Source organism: Hippocampus bargibanti, linkage group LG04 (assembly GCF_051943395.1).
Source record: "Hippocampus bargibanti isolate YZ-2025 linkage group LG04, ASM5194339v1, whole genome shotgun sequence".
Classification (NCBI taxonomy): Eukaryota; Metazoa; Chordata; class Actinopteri; order Syngnathiformes; family Syngnathidae; genus Hippocampus; species Hippocampus bargibanti.
This window is the reverse complement of record NC_142737.1, coordinates 9,726,849-9,745,451: the sequence shown is the minus strand read 5'-3', so window position 1 is coordinate 9,745,451 and position 18,603 is coordinate 9,726,849. Positions and strand designations below refer to the sequence as shown.

Below are 18,603 nucleotides of genomic sequence, written 5' to 3'. Positions count from 1 at the left end.
CCTGCCCTCCGCCCAGAAATACTCACATATTCCCAAATAACCAATACTTGTGGTACACATTAATAAAATGAGAAATCATTCTTTTACTTAAAAAGTGATTATACAGTATATGCTTCAAATGTGTATTCATGGTGGATCATTCCCATTAGTAGGGTTTTGGTTTAAAACAGTACAAAATATATACATTTTTCAATTACGTATTTACAGTCATAAAACAAATGAAACTCATAAGTGCATACTATTGAGAAAAGACAAATGTGCAGGATATTGAACAAATTAATTACAAGAAAAAAAATCACTTAAATGATAATTCATATCTCAATATTCAGTCTGCCAGCGAGGATTAACAATCAGAAAATGATTAGGACCATGTTGAATTTAAAAAAAGGTAAACTAAGTGAAAACACCATGTTTAGAATATTGGCATACATAGCTAATTGTAAAATGCTGTCAGTCTACGGGGTTTCCACAGCTGCAGGTTCACCGGAGTAGAGGAGCTCTTGCTTTAGGTATGGAGTGACTGCAAAGAAGAACAACAGAAAAAATGTCATTTGAGGAAGACACATGCATTGGAACAAAATGTTGTCTCTTTCATGCCGTAGAGACCGTAAAGCATGATGTGAACAAAAGCGACTGGGTAGAGGATAGATACCACAGTTTAGAAAATCGTTCAGATTGCAAAGCATGGCGAGCTTGATGTCGTCTGCAGGCGGCGGCGGTTCTGTTGTGTATGAAATAGAAAAGGGGCAGAAAGGTGAGCTGAATGCCACATAAGAAAACAAAAGGAGTGACAGTAAGGGGCAAGAGAAAGAACCAGAGAAGCTATAGCCAGTCATACACCAAACAATTGTTTGTCTTTGGAGGACATGCAATCAATGGCGTTGAAAGCAAGTGCAGACAGAGTTGGAGGAGACTTGAATCCAATCATGCAACTGCTGCCAAAAACCCAACAACAACTAGCAGGGCTCTAAAATCTCTTTTGGTACGGGTTAGGATTGTGCTTTCCATCCATCCATCCATCCATCCATCCACCTATATATCCATCCATCCATCCACCCACCCATATATTCATCCATCCACCCACTCAAACCCATGCATCCAAATCCACCCACCCAACCCTTACATCCACCCAAATCAATCCATCTATCCACCCACCCAGAATCAGAATCAGAATCCATTCATCCATCCACCCACCCACACAAACCCATCCACATCCATCCACCCAAATCCACACAACCCTTCCATCCATCCAAATCCATCCATCCACCCACCCACCCAAATCCATCCATTCACCCAAATAACCCTTCCATCCGTCCATCCATCCATCCATCCATCCATCCATCCATCCACCCAAATCCATCCATTCGCCCACACAACCCTTCCATCCATCTACCCATCAATCCATATCCTCCACCCATCCAAATCAATCCATTCGCCCACACAACCCTTCCATCCATCCATCCATCCATCCATCCACTCACCAAAATCCATCCATCCATCCACCCACCTAAATCCATCCATCCATCCACCTATTGACCCCAGCCAATGAGTCTAGAGCCCTAAGTAGTTGTTAAAGCGGAGCTTGTCTAGAGGAAATGCATTGATTGTGCTTGTTTGTCTCAGGAAGTCTTTACATGGGTCTGAGCGGAGCTTGCCTGCAAGTGTGCCACGTTTAAGTTGACAGGAGTGCACGTGTTGGCCACATCACGATGGCCGCCACGGGGCTCACAACACACCGGTTCCCTGTTGCCGGCCACTACATGCAAGTTGCCCAGGGAGCTGGTAGAGAGAGTTGGGTTTCATGATTGGCTATAGCCTCTTGTTTGACTTGTTTATAACATATTAGGCACTGACAACATATTCCTGATGGTACAGTTAGGTTTCCGTTTGGTATGGAGAACAATTAGTTTCTTTATTTTCGCGTATGACTTTGCTTTATCGTGCTGTTGTGTGGTTATGGGGCCCGTGCAATTCATCAGTTTCTATCTTGGCCTTGGATATTAAGGTCACGTAGCACAAAAAAGCACGTTTTGTTTTTGCCGTACTATACATTTTTTTTCATGTCAAACATTTTTTTAATCTTGGAGTGTTTCTCATATAGATCTTATGACTTTACTACTGCATGAGGGCACCATATTATCCGGTGTATAAGGCACACCACAGTATAAGGCGCACCCCCAATGAATGGTGTATTTTCAAACTTTTTTCCATGTATAAGATGCACCGGACTACATAGCGCACCTTCAATGAATGAAAAAAAGTTTTCTCAATATAATATTTAAATACAGTAAAGTCTCGTTATATCGATATCGGTTATATCGATAGTCCCGCTTATTACGATACTATTTCTATGCACGCAAGGAGAAAATTACATGCGCGCAGGGTCGGATATATCGATAGTCCCGGTTATATCGATATTTTTCAGACTCCCGAGAATATCGATATAACGAGACTTTACTGTATGTACAAGTTTTCTACATTTAAGGCACACCACATAAGGCGCTATCGTAGAGGCTGGGGTTTTGCATTACTTCTTCAACAGTGGGAAAATGGAGTCTGTTGCGAGACCTGTTGTGGCTCAATATTACTTCACATATACGGCACACCTGTGTATAAGGCACATGGTCATCTTTTGAAGAAAATTAAGGCTTTGGGTGCTCCTTATACACCAGAAAATACCACAAGTAAAAGAGACCATAGCACATTCCAACTTGTGTGTAAATTTGAGTTACATCTCAGCTGAAGGAAAGGGATGATCATAAATTGGGGGCCGGTTTGGGCATAATTTGCGAACCACAGTAAACCAAACTGTACTAATTGGTAAATATGTGACTTTGTAGTACTTCCATCGAAGCGTCACACGGACCTCCTACCTGCATGGTACTCCACTGGCCGGCAGTGCAGTTCGGGTCCTCTTTCTGGTATCTGAGGGATCTGACAGAGCCATTGAGTTGATGCCAGTCTTACAGCTCTGAACGCTGGCCTGAAGGACGGCCCTACTGCAGGGGAAATAGGTCAGTGCTAGCATGTTTTAAATGAAATGATCAGTGGATGCGTAATTGGGGTGTATCCAGTGAAACGCTTACTTGACAGACTGCGATGCCGACCTTGTGTGAATCTTATTCTCCTCCTGCCTGTGGAAATATGTGATTGGGGTGACTGGAGAGGTGGTTGAGAATATGGCGGATTGATTTCAGACTAACTTTGCACTCACATACAGAAATACTAGTAGGGTAAATGCACATTCTGTATAGACAACACTTTCTTCTACATGACCATAGTTAATACAGTTTTTCATGAAGCCTGCAATATGAGGTTGAAATGTCTGAGTTAAGAACTGGCATCTTGAATCAGCAAAAAGACAGCTGTAATGTTCAAAGTCAAAGTCAGCTTTATTGTCAAATATGCTAATATGCATGACATACAGCACAGGTGAAATTACTGTCCTCTCGGACCCAGCGTGCAAGGCACTTATAATGACTTAACAAACATAATAAACATGAAAACGCAAATTTGTCAGGAGAGAGAGGGGAGCCGCTGCGTGTTCACGCGCCGCCATCTTGGGAATAACAAAACAAAAATAACAAATAATATGACAATCATCTGTGCTGTATGTCATGCATATTAGCATTTTTGACAATAAAGCTGACTTTGATGTTTCTTAACTCATTCACTGCCAAATGTGCAAAAATGTGTCCACTCCAGGGCCATGGTTTTTGTCATTGTCAGTCAAATTCCAGGACCCACAGAATATTGGGTTTTAGTACTACATGAACATTCAATACATCGTAAGACATCTTAGACTCTCTTCTTTCATCAGAAACAAGAGTTAATATGGATTTGACACGAGTTAATATGGAGTTATATGAGCTTGAAATGAGGGTGGCTGTATACATATTGGTTTGTATTGCACTTTTAGAACAGCCTGAAGCCGGAACAAAGCACAAACATGAAAAAAGGGAAAATATCTAGATATATCTTACTCTCCACCTAGCGATGGCCGGAAGCTTTTGGTATTCAATTAAAGCATTTGTATGGAGAAATAACGATAAAAATGACTCATAAGATTTTGTTTTGGAGCGTATTTTTTGCCATATTCCATTATATTGCTAACCCAAAATGACTTAACTTCTTACATCGTTACCCATGACATTGCACTGGAAAAAACAGGGTGTTTAGGAATTCCGTTCTCTGGCAGTGAGAAGATACACCTTAAGCGGTACCAGACATAAAAGAAATAAAAAAAGAAATAAACAAGAAATTGAACAAAACAAAGTGGTCAAATCACGTTTCCTATAATTCTATGTTGGATCTGGCTTGCGAGTTAAAGAGGGGGGCTCACTTACAGCATTCTCAGTGATTGATCCAGAAAGGGTGTGGGAGCAGGACACATTTTTTTGAGGGGGCTCACCGGCCAGCGGAACTCATAGAAATCCTAACCCGTCTATATAGAAATGCAGGATGGTAGAAGGGAAGCCATACACAATCCACCACAGCGCAAGGCTACACAGGGAGGAGAGTAGCATGGCTACCAGCCATCTAGAAGGAGGACAAATTCATGAAGAGCAAACAAAACTAAACAAAAAAGGAGGGGATATTTTAAAATAAAAAAAGGAGAGACAAGAGACGACTGGTCGGGACAGACAGTCAATAATGCTCGACTTTTACAGTGGGACTGGATCAATTCAACAATATATATAATATTTTTTATTGTTATAAGTTCCTTGAACGCTAGGTCCGAGAGGACAGTAATTTCATCTGTGCTGTATGTCATGCATATGAGCATATTTGACAATAAAGCTGACTTTGACGTAGTTTTAGCAGCATCCGGCCAAATGTGCTAATGATATATGGTGATTTAATTAAAGATATGCTGATTTATGAAAAGTGCAAAGTGTGATTCTAAAAATAAGAAAAAACACAGACGTCGAATCAATCACATTGGAAAATTTACAGATTTTAGCATCTATTTTAGGATGGCAAAAATCTAATTTGCATCTTAAATAAGATGAATGGAAATGGAAAAGTATCCCACGAAGATAATGTTGACACTCACTGACCGCAGTATTAGGTACACCTGCACATGCTAGTGAAATGACGTATCAGAAATATATCGGTTCACTACACTAAAATGAAATGTCGGGTGAACGCAAATATCGAGACTAAACAAGCTCCGTGGTTACGCTTGAACTGATCCAGTCTCAATAGAAATAAAACAAAAATCAAACCGTGTGAACTCTGCTTAATAATTAGTGACCATTAGACACAGACAGATTGATAGAAGGCATCAATGAGGCGTGCATAAGCAAAGATGTCGTGCCTGTTGCCATGCATTGAAGGTGTGTTATTGGGGGCGGGTGGGTTGCTTTGACATTATTTGCAGTCCAGTATAACATGCTCTTCAGTGAAGCCAGACTGTGAGAGCTCAGCTGAGGATTAGATGGTTGGTTCGTAACACTGATAAAAACCACCTGCCTCCATATTCTCTTGGCGAAGGTCATTTGATCCCAGCACAACACCGGCCGTCTTGCACTCAGATGTACAAAAGGAGTATTATGGCCTCACGGAAAAGCTACTTATTTACCCCAAACCACCCTTGATGTAATAGAAAAGTATTTCCCAGCAAAATAGTGAAATTGATCAGATTTGGGGCCTTGAATTTCAAAATACCGTATATTCTGGTGTATTACCCAAGAGCCTTAATTTTCATCAAAAGATGACCCTGCGGCTTATACTATGGTGTATATGGAAAACGTTTGAAAATACACCATTCAACGGGGGTGCGGTCCGGTGCACCTTATACACTGGAAAATACGGTAACCAAATTATTGTGTTTTGGGGAGCCCGAAAAGCTCAGAAATGGACTAATTGTTAAAAAGTGAACAGGAAGTCAGCCATTTGGTCTGATACAGCCAGGTTAATCCAACTATGCCGAAGACATACAATAATCCAAATAGATGTATGAATAGGAGGTCATTTTGAGGATATATTTCGTTATATTCTCTAATACTTGAATGACACTGCATGGTTGGATGCCCAATTTGGACTAACAAACAAAAATTAGATCCAAGCACCCAGACTGCAATCGTGTTGTATCCACTTATTTCCAAATACAGTAAAGTCTCGTTATATCGATATTCAAGGGAGTCCGAAAAAATATCGATATAACTGGGACTATCGATATATCCAACCCTGTTTGCATGTAATTTTCTCCGTGCATGCATAGAAATAGTATCGATATAACCGGGACTATCGATATATCCGATATCGATATAACGAGACTTTACTGTACATAGAGTCATTCGTCAGATTTGAAAGCAAAAACTGCTTTATACAGCGCATAACAAAAAAAAGTTATATTCATCATATATAGGAAAAAACATAAACCAAAATTGACTAACTGTGTTAACCCAACCCGAGTTTCAATGTGGCTTTAAAGGATAACCGATGTCTCCGAACAAGTTGTGTCCATAATTTGTAAAATGGCTTCAAATGACTTCTACTATTCTATTTTAATAAGATTCCACCGTATATAGCTATATTTCACGTTGTAAGACTCGCGCTGAATATTCAGGAAGTCTTGTTTTTGAGTTGGTGACGAGTCTGTACGTGACGTCACTAAAGGAACGCCCATGACCGAAAAAAAAAAAAGGACACATTGTAGCAGTCCTTCCATCACGTCAATGCTTGTTTGGTCTGAAAACCTCGTGTTGCGCCAGAAGAGGGCGTCCAAGCTCCATATAAGGAATATATCAGCCTGTGGAAACGCAATACACTGTCATGTCTACAAGAGGTCGCCACTTTCTGCCTCTTTTCTGGGACGCTACATTGCAGTCCAGATGACTCAAAATGACACGGAATAAATTCTTTAATCGATTGCAAACATGTATGGTTTCCTCTTCAGAACTATTTGAATCATATTCATAACTGGATGTGTCACAAGAAAGCATATTCTCCGAATCTGAAGCCATTGTTTTGATTCTCCAGCAATGCAAGACGTCTTGGCGTAATGTCACGAACTGGGGGCGGGCCTTTCTGAAAATGCCCAATTCACAGCTCAATTTTCTTGCAGATTTTGGACACTTTCAGTCATTTTTATGAGTGTTTTGCATCTGAATAAAAATATCATACTGCGTGTTTTGGGTATTTTAGATGCTATAAAACATTTTTCTGAAGTCAGTTAATAAACAAAAAAGTGACGTTGGTTGTCCTTTAATCCCCCATCGATAAGACCACTTTGAATCTACTATCTTTAAGTGAGTATCAAATGATAGAACAAGCCTTTTCTAAAAGAGAGAAGGCCAAGGGGGCATACGGTCCGGTTACAAATATGTAAACTTCACCGGAAGCATTAATCAATGGAATCCCAGCACTGGACATTGCAGTCAATTATGCTGCAGACCAATGTATAGCCGTAAGCAAATACAGCAGAACAGCAAGTCTATGAGAAGTAAGAGTAATTGCTGTGGATGTACAGTACTTATTGCATATCCGTGTCGAAGCAAAGGGGGGAGAAAAAAAATACATCAGCCATCCGTTTCAAAAGGAACACATATCGACTGTAGCTTTAAAAAAATGGGAAGTGACATGCTTTTACCTCCTTCAAACATCACATCCATTTCATTCCTGTCCACAACACTCTCCCTCAGCTATCTTTTAAACGACAGGCAACACAATGGCCAGAGCGCGCCTGTGAGGCCGCAGCAGAGCATTACCACCTGCCTGGCACAGGGATAACAAAGCCATATGGGAAGATTGGCAAGAGCCAGTCGACCACACCAGATTTACCGATAATGATTTCCAAAATGAGTTCCTGACATTAGTTCACATACAAAAAAAATCCAATTCATGATCCAGTTTTTGCCATCCCAGAACTTCCACACTGGGTCACAGAGATACTAGAATCAATTACAGGGTGTTTTGTTTTGTTCGAACCAGATTTTTAATGTCTTGAGACTACCTTATTTGCTATTATGCCATATTTGTTTGCTGCTGTGAAATGTAAATTTCTCCACTGTGAGACTAATAAAGGCAAATCCAATCCAATATTTTCCAGTGTATAAGGCACACCCAAAAGCCTTGATTTTTTTCAAAAGATGACCCTGCGCCTTATATGCCGGTGTACCTTACATGCGAAGTCATATTTAGCCACAACAGGTCTCGCAACTACTGTCAGCAGCCACCGACTCCATTGCCCCCTATAGAAGTAGTATGTAACCCCAGGCTCTACTGTAGCACCTTATAATGTGGTGTGCCTTATATTTGAACATTTTTTTAAAATCTATTTATATATTATATTTGGAAAACCTTTTTTCATTCATTGTAGGTGCGCCTTATAGTCCGGTGCACCTTCTATATGAAAAAAGTTTGAAAGTACACTATTCATTGAAAATATGGTAATATAATCGCACAGTGGGATTTCTTTTCATGTTATTATACGTTCACTTAACATTGGAACAGACTTTCAGTTACTTGTTGGCAACCAAAGCACGGATGAGACTGTCATCAATGTGTCAGTGTAAAGACGATGACGAGATCAACACCGACAAAAACGTCTTTCATTTGCCAGCCTCCTATAAACTGCATGAGCAAATATCACGAGAGAGACACTCCCCCCCCAAAAAAAATCCCCATATTCATTTGGCCTCCTTCATTCCACAACTGCCTTCCCAAGTCACCTTATTATTTCCTGACAAATAATTATTCACGATAAATAGATTATACCATGGCATATTTTCCTCAAGGCTCTCAATACTATTTACTGCAAATAACACGATTACAACGATTGCAAGAATACTACCGGGTCACCTTGCTCATCGCATCGGAGAAGTACAGTATTTTCCTGTGTATAAGGCACACCCAAAAGCCTTGATTTTCTTCAAAAGATGACCCTGTAGCTTATACGCAGGTGTGCCTTATATGTGAAGTAATATTGAGCCACAACAGTTTTCTAAACTACTGTCAGCAGCCACCGACTCCATAGAAGTAGTGCGAACCCCAGCCTCTCCTGTAGCACCTTATAATGTGCCTTATATTTGGAAAATTTGGATATATTTATATACAGGTAACATCCGAATCACGACCGGGTTCCGTTCCGACAAAACGGTCGCGTTGGCGCTGCAGAAAACCACGCCGTCGGCGCTGCAGACAACCGCGCCGTCGCATTCTCGCCGCCTGTGCGGTCCCGCGCACCCAAGCGCCGACGCCCACCTTCCTCGCCTTTTGCCTTGCCTGGTGGACACCCACCCTCCGGTGCCATCACACGGTCGATTGCTGTGCGACAGTGAGAGACCGGCTGGACAAAATTGCGCTGCGAGGGCAATGCGGTGCTTGGCGTAGAATTAAAAAAAAAGGGGGGGGCTGGGGGTCATGGTCGTCAGTACAGGTGGTCGTATGTCGCACCGGTCGTAACTCTGATCTTACCTGTATTATAATTGGAAAACGTTTTTCATTCATTGAAGATGTATCTTGTATATGGAAAAAGTTTGAAAATACACCATTCAATGGGAGTGCGCCTTATACTCCGGCACGCCTTATAAACCGGAAAATACGGGATTATAAGACAACATGGCCGAAAGTCAATAAATATGGTCTTCGGGTGATTCAATAATCAAACGTGACAAAAAACATTGCTCACTTCCAGGATGGAGAATCAAATTTTTGGAGTGGGAAATAATCACAGTTTGATTGAAACGGTACTTGAGAGATTCTGTCTTTGTTCCGTACTTACGATAATGAGCTTGAGGATCTGGCCTGCCTCTTGCTCTTGAGGGCTCGCAGTTTGTCGCCCTGTGTCAGGCCATTCCGCTCTTCGTCGTCATTATACTGCAAATTTGACAGCAGAAATAAACACATAAAAGCACAGAAACAAATCTTACAAATAGTGGCATATTTATTAGGTATTATTTACAAAAACGTACCATTTCTGTCGCTACTTTCTTGGACGTCCTGATCTTGTTGCTGCCGTTAATGGTGATGTCATCAACCCCAGAGAGGATTCTGGTCACGGCCAGTTTACCATTCCTTTTTTCGTTTAGGATCTTCTCTCGGAAGACATCGCCCTCTGCCCAAAGACTGTTCTGTTTCCTGAAAGGCAACATCACATTGCATTGATCGATTAAAATGAGAACAGAGCGAACGAAGAACTTGGCTGCACCCAGCAAAGGTGCGATTGATTATCTTCTTGTTGATTATCTTCTTGTTTATGTTTATTTGTGTACAGATGTTTTTTCCCTGGGAAGAAATTGATGCAAGGCATTTGATCTCATTTAAAGGACAACCGACATCATTTTTTTTGTTTCCTAACTGACATCAGAAATACGTTTTATAGCATCTAAAATACCCGAAACACGCAGGCTGATATTTGTAGTCAAATACAAAACACCAATAAAAGAGTTAAAGTGTCCCAAAACTACTTCAAAATGAAACCGGAAATGGCGAGTTTCAGAAGGTCCCGCCTCCTTGTTCGTCCTTGTCACACTAGGGCGTCTTGCCTTGCTCCAGAATCAAAACAATGGCTTCAGATTCGGAGAAGATGCTCTCTTGTTACTCATCCAGTTATGAATATGATTCAAATAGTTCTGAAGAGGAAAGCATAAATGTTTGCAATCGATTAAAGAAGTCCTCACGTATCAATTCGAGTCGTCAGGACTCCAATTTAGCGTCCCAGAAAATGCACAAGATGGCTCCCAAGCTCTGTTGGAAATGGGCTGATTTGTCTGCTGGGAATTTGTGTCAACTAGTATCTAATAGTTGTCTTGGCAACACACAACGATTCACCATTGCATTATTTGTATTTTCCTTCTAATTTCGCCATCAACATGGATCAACACATAGTTTTCAGACCAAACAAAGTACCAAAAATGCATTGTGTGTCGCTTTCTCGGTCAGAGGCGTTCCAGATGTGACGTCACGTCAGGCATAGTCATCAACTCGCAAACAAGACTTCCTGAATATTCAGCACGAGTCTTAAAACGTAAAATATAGCTATATGGCCTGGAATCTTTGTAAAATACGCTCAGTAGAAGTCATTCGAAGTGATTTTACAAATTGCACACACAACTTGGCCTGAGGCGTCGGTTGTCCTTTAATTTATGCACTTACTCTTCAACAAAGTTCTGCTGAGGTCCGATGATGGACCCCGGACGGCAGATTCGAATCCAAGCGATGACCTCGGCCGCAGTCATGGAATAATGTTTCATCATATAACAGCCAATCAGAGTGCCGGTTCGCCCCAGACCAGCTGAAATAAAGTTGTGCAGAAGATTTAGTTTGGTTATCATTGTTGATTCAATTTCGGTCAGTATTCTACCTTTACAGTGGACGGCAATGGCTCCTTCTGCATTCTCGCAGATATTGAGGAACTTTCGGACAATGGCGTCATTGGGCGTGCTCCCGTCAACAAAAAATAGGTCATGATGTTCAAAGCCCGAGTCAGTGAAGCGCCTGGCGTCGTACATCTTTTTGTTGAGGCGGATGACACTAGTGATGTTGTGCTTCCGAAAGTAAGGAATGTAGGCCTCAGGAGCATGGAGAGGGTAGCCTGAAGTTTAAAACAAAAGGCATTAGTGCAAGGTAGTATATCAAATGTTATTTGAGAAACGTGAAATAGTGGACTCAACTTACCGTTCTCGATTTTACTTTTGGGATGAGGCCCGCTAAAGGCAAGAAATTTTCCTGGAATGATCCAGTTTAAATCTCCATTTTCTGCTCTTTCGTAGTGTTCGTATTCCTCCACGTCAAAATCGGAGAAGTCAAGCCAGCCGTAATGCAGGGCCTGCTCGAGGAGAATTTCATTAAGGAGGCGGTACATGACTCTGAAATTATCGTTGCGGCAGATTTGTTTTACCTTGTGGACGGCACGCAGGCAGTCCAGGAGGCTCAGGTTGTACATGCAGGTTCCAAACGAGGCATCTCTGAGAAATCATTTAGAAGATTTTGACTATGATCATTTTTGGACATGTGGAGACAAAACCCATTTCACTTCTCTCATGTTTATGCCAGATTGTACTATAGCGCCACAGGTCTCAATATTGGGTTTGCGTGTTCTCTATGTTCCTGCGTGGGTTTTCTTTGGGTGCTCCAGTTCCCTCCCACACTCCAAAAACATCCGTGGGTGGCTAGAGGAAGACTGGAAATTCTCGCTAAGTGTAATTCTGAGCGCGACTGGTGGTTTGTCTCTGTTTCTGCCCATCTAATGCCCAAACACAGCTGGCAGAGGCTCCGGCACACCGGCAGGACCCTTTTGACGATAAGTGGATCATAAAATGGATGGATTGAACTGGAACCAGTTGCCAGCCAGTCACAGGTCACACAAAGTCACATAAAAAATACATAAATACAGTAAAGTCTCGTTATATCGATATTCAAGGGAGTCCGAAAAAATATCGATATAACCGGGACTATCGATATATCCGACCCTGTTTGCATGTAATTTTCTCCGTGCGTGCATAGAAATAGTATCGATATAACCGGGACTATCGATATATCCGATATCGATATAACGAGACTTTACTGTACATAAATAAATGAATTAATTAACTCATTCACTGACAGACGATGTGCAAAAATGTGTCCAATCCAGTTTCAATGTTTTTGTCATTTTCACTCGAATTGCAGGACCCACAGGATATTGAGTTTTAGGACTACATAAACATTCAATGCAGCGTAAGAAACCTTCGTCACAAAGAGTTAATTCCTAAATGATATGGGTCTGGAGTTATGAGCTTGAAATGAGGCCAGCTGCCAAAATATAATGCAATACATACATATTGCTTTACATAGCATTTTAACAACTGAAGCTGTAACAAAGCCCTAACATGGAAAAAAATGGAAACGCTGCCCACTCGTGGAAGCGAAAAAAAAAACATTGCCAGAGGTCTTACCAGCGATTTATCGGCACTCCTGCAAGAAAAAAAATTCGGGAATGGCGCTCCACGCTATGTTTTCTATTCCTGAATAAATTTGGGGATTGCAGTGAATAAATTAATTAAAATAAAATGCACTTGCGCTCACAATACTTTTGCGACAATTTCGAATTTTTCCATTAACCCTCCATGCACCTTTTTGGAATGTGTGAGTAAACAGGCACGGGCAGAACATACAAACACTCGCACAGCCAGACCGGAGACAAAAATCAGCAATGTGAGGTCAACGTACCACCAATTGCTGAATTTAAACACCAAAATATTGCACGATAGTTGTAGTAACTAATAATAGGCCGGATACAGAACACATTTAATTGGCTGATTTTACCTGAATGGTATGTATGTACGGTTCTTTGCCACCAGCAGACTGTGGGCTTCCTCTGGCATCATGTTCAGGTACATTACCTACACACATGACCCACACACACAAACACACACGAAATCTTAGAGTGGTTTTGTTTTATACAAGGGGTATACGCAGTTTCTACTCACTCCATATGAGCCAATCAGGTAGGCAGCGTTGGCTTGTTTCATCTGGTCACCGCAGGTGTAAAATATAATCTTCTTTTTCGAAAGCGTAATGGACTATGCAGAGACAAGAAGTGACATATGAAGCTATCTGTTTACCTGACGGCGACATTGTAATTGTACAATTAAAGGACAACCGTCGCCTGGGGACAAGTTGTGTCCATAATTTGTAAAAATGGCTTCAAATGACTTCCACTGAACGTATTTTACAAAGATTCCACCGCATATAGCTATATTTTACATTTTAAGACTCGCACTGAATATTCAGGAAGTCTAGTTTGTGAGTTGGTGACGATTCCTGACGTCACGGAAGGAACGCCTCTGACCGAGAAGGGACACACAATGCATTTGGCGGTACTTTGTTTGGTCTGAAAACTTCGTGTTGATGGCAAAATTAGAAGAAAAACACATAAATAACGCGATGGTGAATCGTTGTGTGTTGCACCAAGACTACTATTTGATATTCGCTGACACAAATTCCCAGGAGACAAATCAGCCCATTTCCACTGAGCTCTGGCGCCATCTTCTGGTGCTACATTTCTGTCCAGATGTCTCAAAATGACATGGAATAAATTCTTTAATAGATTGCAAACATGTATGCTTTCCTCTTCAGAACTACATGAATCATATTCATAACTGGATGAGTAACAAGAAAGCATCTTCTCCGAATCTGAAGCCATTGTTTTGATTCTCGAGCAAGCCAAGACATCTTGGCGTGACACCACGAACAAGGGGGCGGGACCTTCTGAAACTGGCCACTTCCCGGTTCAATTTGAAGTAGATTTTAGACCTTTAAGTCATTTTTATTGGTGTTTTGCATTTGACTAAAAATATCATCCTGCGTGTTTTGGGTATTTTAGATGCTATAAAACGTTTTTCTGGTGTCAGTTAGGAAACAAAAAAGTGGTGTCGGTTGTCCTTTAACATGACATATAAGCCCTGGTGGGTGTTGCCGTTGTAATTACCTTGAGCTTCTTTGTCAGCTTGCAAGAAAAGCGATAAAACATGGCCAGGTTGAGGGGGCCAAAGTCTGCGTAGAAACTGCAAGAGATTTAAAAGCAACAGAATGACTGCAATATTTACGATAACGCTTGCTTGGCACACTGGGACTTTTCCTTCACTGATGCACACGAGCAGATAATTGTGCTCAGTTTGCACCGTCATTCCCCTTTTATGATCAAAACACATTTGCTGCAATGCATGTTAAAAAAAAGAAACAGATTTTCAGCGGGACCCGCCCACAGATAAAATGACCTTTCGTACTGCTGAAGTGCATTCAACAAAAGGGGTAAAAGTTCAATAGGATGAGACTATTGACTTACTTTTCATACGCCAGCTCTTCGTCTATGCAGAAGCAGTGCCGTTCTGCCGTACTTTTCATCTTTTGTTGAAGGATGGCGAAATACAATTGATCTACAAAGTGGAAACGAAGAACCGAGTTACTTGTTTTGCTGTCTGCACGCACCTTTTAAGTTTGATATAATTTTCCCCATTGCGATCTTACCCTTGAGGATTTCAACGCATTGTGACGACACATCGTCCGCGGCGGTCATGTTGATTTGAGCTGTTTTGAACATGGCCAACTTGATTTTCCCCTCACATTAACGTGAACATGCTCATGAGGGAAACTCACATCTAAAATCAAAACTAGAGAACAACCGTGCAAAAAAAAGTTCCCGCGTTGTGGTAAAAGTGTTAAAAGTCCAGCGATGACGTTCCCAGAAGTATCTTGATGAGCACGATGATTGAGTTTCATATGAAGAAAGTGCGCACTATGCTAAACGTGAGCTGGGTTCTAGTGCCGCCCTTCAATCACGGCGAAACGCCATTGGTCGACAGAGATTCAATGCTTGATGCCATTGGAGGAAGATGCAGTCAATCATTCCCATTTTATTTTAAAGTTCTCCGGTTCTGACACGCGATAGGCTGCAGGAACGTGAACAAGGCGGTTGTATGTATTTGAGCCCAATTGCAGACATTCGGATGACCCAGTCTTCCAACTTGTATCAAACAATAAAATATAAATAAATAAACAAATAAAGAAAAAAATAAACAATTTTAGTTTCTTGTGTCGTGTTTCATTTGCCCGTGAGTGTCCGTGGCTGGTTGAACTGTGCGCCAGCCATTACAAGCGCACCGCGTGTTCTGCCGAGTCTCCGCCCATGATGCGTTCAGGGACATCTTGTAAATAACAGTGAACTTGTGTTGTATTCTCTTTTTCTGTAAATAACCACTATACGATCACACGTTGTTAATTCTTTGTTATCTACAATGTTTTGCATTTGAGAACAATCTCGAGGAGATTCAGGTTAATCACAAGACGAAACCCATGCGACTTCACCCATCCCTTCTGCCATACTGTGTTGCAGGAATAAAAGAAATAAAAAGACACATCCACGCGTCTCGTCTTCATTAATACGGCAGCATCGTGGAGATGAAGACAGTCACTGTTGTGACACCCGTCACATTGGTGCCGTGACCCGGATTCACAAGTGACTCTCCACTTCGGACCGGGACCGCGATGCTGCACAATGAAGACGCTGTGCAGTCCCATCACTCGGTGGACGGTGTGTCGACCCCCGTTTTGGAAATACATGTAGAGTGTTAATTGTCTACCTGCTGTTTTGCAATTGGTGTACTTTTTTTCATGTACGTGTTTTCGTGTGTTAAGTCTAAGAATGAGCTCCTTACATGTAACAAGTAGCACACCTTTGAGTGTGTTGGTAGAGGCTTCCCAACCGTGTAACAGTTGTATAGTGCAATCCAGAGTGGTGTAGGTTGTACAGAGGGGAATGGGCAGGTTCAAGCTGAGGCCACTTATGTTAGTGGGGACAGAGTTCCTTCCCAGACCCAGTGCAGTGCATCTACGACGAGCGCACAGACAACTGATACACCAGCAACAGATACCTTTCTCCAGTCTGTCACAGTTATGTAGTGCTATGCAGGGTGATGTCGTTTGTACAGAGGGGAATGGGCAGGTGCGAGCTGAGGCCACTTATGTTAGTGGGGACAGAGTTCCTTCCCAGACCCAGTACAGTGCATCTCCGACGAGCGCACAGACCCTGACACACCGGCGACAGATCCCTTACTCCAGTCACCTGACGTAGTTGGTCAGATGAGCGACATAATTAGACAGCATTTTTGTACATCCTTGCCCGATAACCTTGTCTATTTTGCCTGTTGGTCTTTCTGTTGTCTTCCGTGTGTATGTTGCCTCACTTCTGCATAATTTAAGGGGGGTGTATGTAACGGAGTTGTACGCTTAGGTTATTAAATTATGAAGGAAGTGACGCAACGGCGCACAGTGTGGCACTATGTCCCGCCCATAGTTTCCAGAACAATCTCGAGGAGATTCAGGGTGAGTCGCAATTTTCTGTTGGTCTTGATTAACGCGCATTTTCATGAAAATATCTTATTTTGTTTCCCCTTTTTTTACTGTCTAGTGTTATCTAATTAGTTCCCTTATTCATTCGAGTCCAGATTACTTTTTGTGTCATTATTTACTTCACGTTTTGTCGAGTGGAATTTAGGAATATGCGCTTTTCTATCGCAGTTAAATATAATTACACAGACCCAGCCTAAAGCGAGTGCATCCGCCATATTGTAGGTGTCATGTTCAGAAACTTAGATTGTATCCTCATTTTTTGTCGTGCTGTAATACTGAGCTGATCTGGCAACCCAGCCACTGCGCGACATCACGTGACTTGACAGCGATAAAAGCCAGTGTATGTATGTGTTTGACTTCTCGTACGACGATGAGCGCAGCGGCTGCTCTCTGTGCTCTGGCAAATAAATATCCTACTTGTATGATCTAAACAAGCGGACCATCTTGACTCTTTATTCTCCCAAATGCATCGCGAAAGCGCTTAAGATCTCAACATGTCAACTGCCCCATAACAAGTTATTTGGCGGAAATTCATATAGTAATAAAAAAAAGCACTTCGTTGTAACGTTTTAAATCCAAACTACCGACACGCATGTGAGAGGAAAGCTTTTATTTTGAAGGTGACAAACGATACCCGCTGGCAGGTCGATTACCGTAATGCAGAGTATTTACAATCGCTGTTGCAGCTGTCTTTTCTTCAATTTTGCGAGTGGGGGGCTGGCCTGGCCGCGAGTGATTTGACAACTCGTTTTAAGGTTCACCGCGTTTATCGTACGACGACCCTTACCTGAAATCTCAATGTAAATATCCAAATTTGGCTCCGCCTCTGAGCCGTGCTGGGCTGCGCAGCACTTCTTTCTCCTCGACTCAGCTCGCCTTCTCTCGCTCTTGCGCTTCATGTTGCTGTCAGGGCTGCAGCACTGCACCCATGATTAGGATTCCTCCTGCGACACGGCCACGTCGTCTTCCCCGTGGTCTGCGTATTAACGATGACCCCAAAATATCAACGGTGCTTGCAAGCCCGTCTTCTCTGTTGGTCTCGGTCACGCTCAAATTCGGCTGTGGAAGGTCGTGTGCCACCAGAGCCTCCAGTGTGTGACGTAGCGTGTAGTGTTGTGCAGTAGGCGAACCTGCACGGCGAGTGAGACGAGATCCAGCAGCTCGAATAAAGCCTATCCTATCTCCGTGACCATGCAAGGGCGCTGACGTCATCTGTCCTGCCAGATGCGATGCAATGAAGACTCATTCAAATATTGTGCTGCAGTTTTGTGCAAAGAGGAAAAAAACCCACCCGCGCCATTCATTCATCACATTGGTGTACCTGTACCAGCAAGGCCTTTAATGCCTACATTTACAATCTAAATAAAAACAAACATGAAAAATATGTATCTTATCTAATCAATTATATTTATATTAACTAATTTACTGCCAGACGTGCAAAAATGTGTCCACCGCAGGGCCAGGGTTTGTGTCAATGTCACGCGAATTGCAGGACCCACAGAATATTGAGTTTTCGGACTACATAAACATTCAATGCAACGTAGACTCTCTTCTTTCATCAGAAAAAAAAGTTAATTCCTAAGTTATATTGGTCTGAAGTTGTATCAGCTTGAAATGAGGGTGGCTGTCCAAAATTAATGCAATACTAAAATAATATATATATATATATATATATATATATATATATATATATATATATATATATATATATATATATATATATATATATATATATATATGGGGACAGACACCACCCATATTTAT

The 18,603-nt window shown here is 41.8% G+C and overlaps 1 protein-coding gene across 12 annotated transcripts; it reads right to left on the bottom strand.

The window, feature by feature from the left end:
* Positions 1-63: 63 nt before the first annotated feature.
* Positions 64-18,015, bottom strand: cdc14b (cell division cycle 14B). Of its 12 annotated transcripts, XR_016114657.1 has the most exons (17): positions 17,627-17,784; positions 14,777-14,867; positions 14,420-14,495; positions 13,419-13,511; positions 13,255-13,331; positions 11,849-11,915; positions 11,626-11,776; positions 11,312-11,542; positions 11,104-11,242; positions 9,921-10,086; positions 9,731-9,825; positions 7,598-7,722; positions 4,347-4,539; positions 3,087-3,134; positions 2,874-2,999; positions 653-721; positions 64-520 (listed from the first exon to the last, which is right to left on the bottom strand). XR_016114657.1 is itself a non-coding variant. In XM_088993886.1 (15 exons), exons 1-15 carry the CDS (start codon positions 17,736-17,738, stop codon positions 506-508), a joined length of 1,632 nt encoding a protein of 543 aa, XP_088850012.1. In that variant the 5' UTR covers positions 17,739-18,015; the 3' UTR covers positions 64-505. The 12 variants fall into 12 exon arrangements, 8 of the variants coding, with proteins under 8 accessions (XP_088850012.1, XP_088850007.1, XP_088850005.1 ...); XR_016114655.1 differs by lacking the exon at positions 7,598-7,722; XR_016114656.1 differs by lacking the exon at positions 7,598-7,722 and having other exon boundaries at positions 2,874-2,996.
* Between the last annotated feature and the right edge of the window lie 588 nt (positions 18,016-18,603).

Bases quoted from the DNA above. Each gene is read 5' to 3' on its own strand.
- cdc14b (XM_088993886.1), bottom strand. From the start codon at position 17,738: ATGAAGCGCAAGAGCGAGAGAAGGCGAGCTGAGTCGAGGAGAAAGAAG. The intron at 3,000-3,086 runs GTAAGCGTTTCA...TTTCCCCTGCAG, and splicing joins TCGGCATCGCAGTCTGTCAA to TAGGGCCGTCCTTCAGGCCA. The intron at 1,780-2,873 runs GTAGGAGGTCCG...TCTCTCTACCAG, and splicing joins GCCAGTGGAGTACCATGCAG to CTCCCTGGGCAACTTGCATG.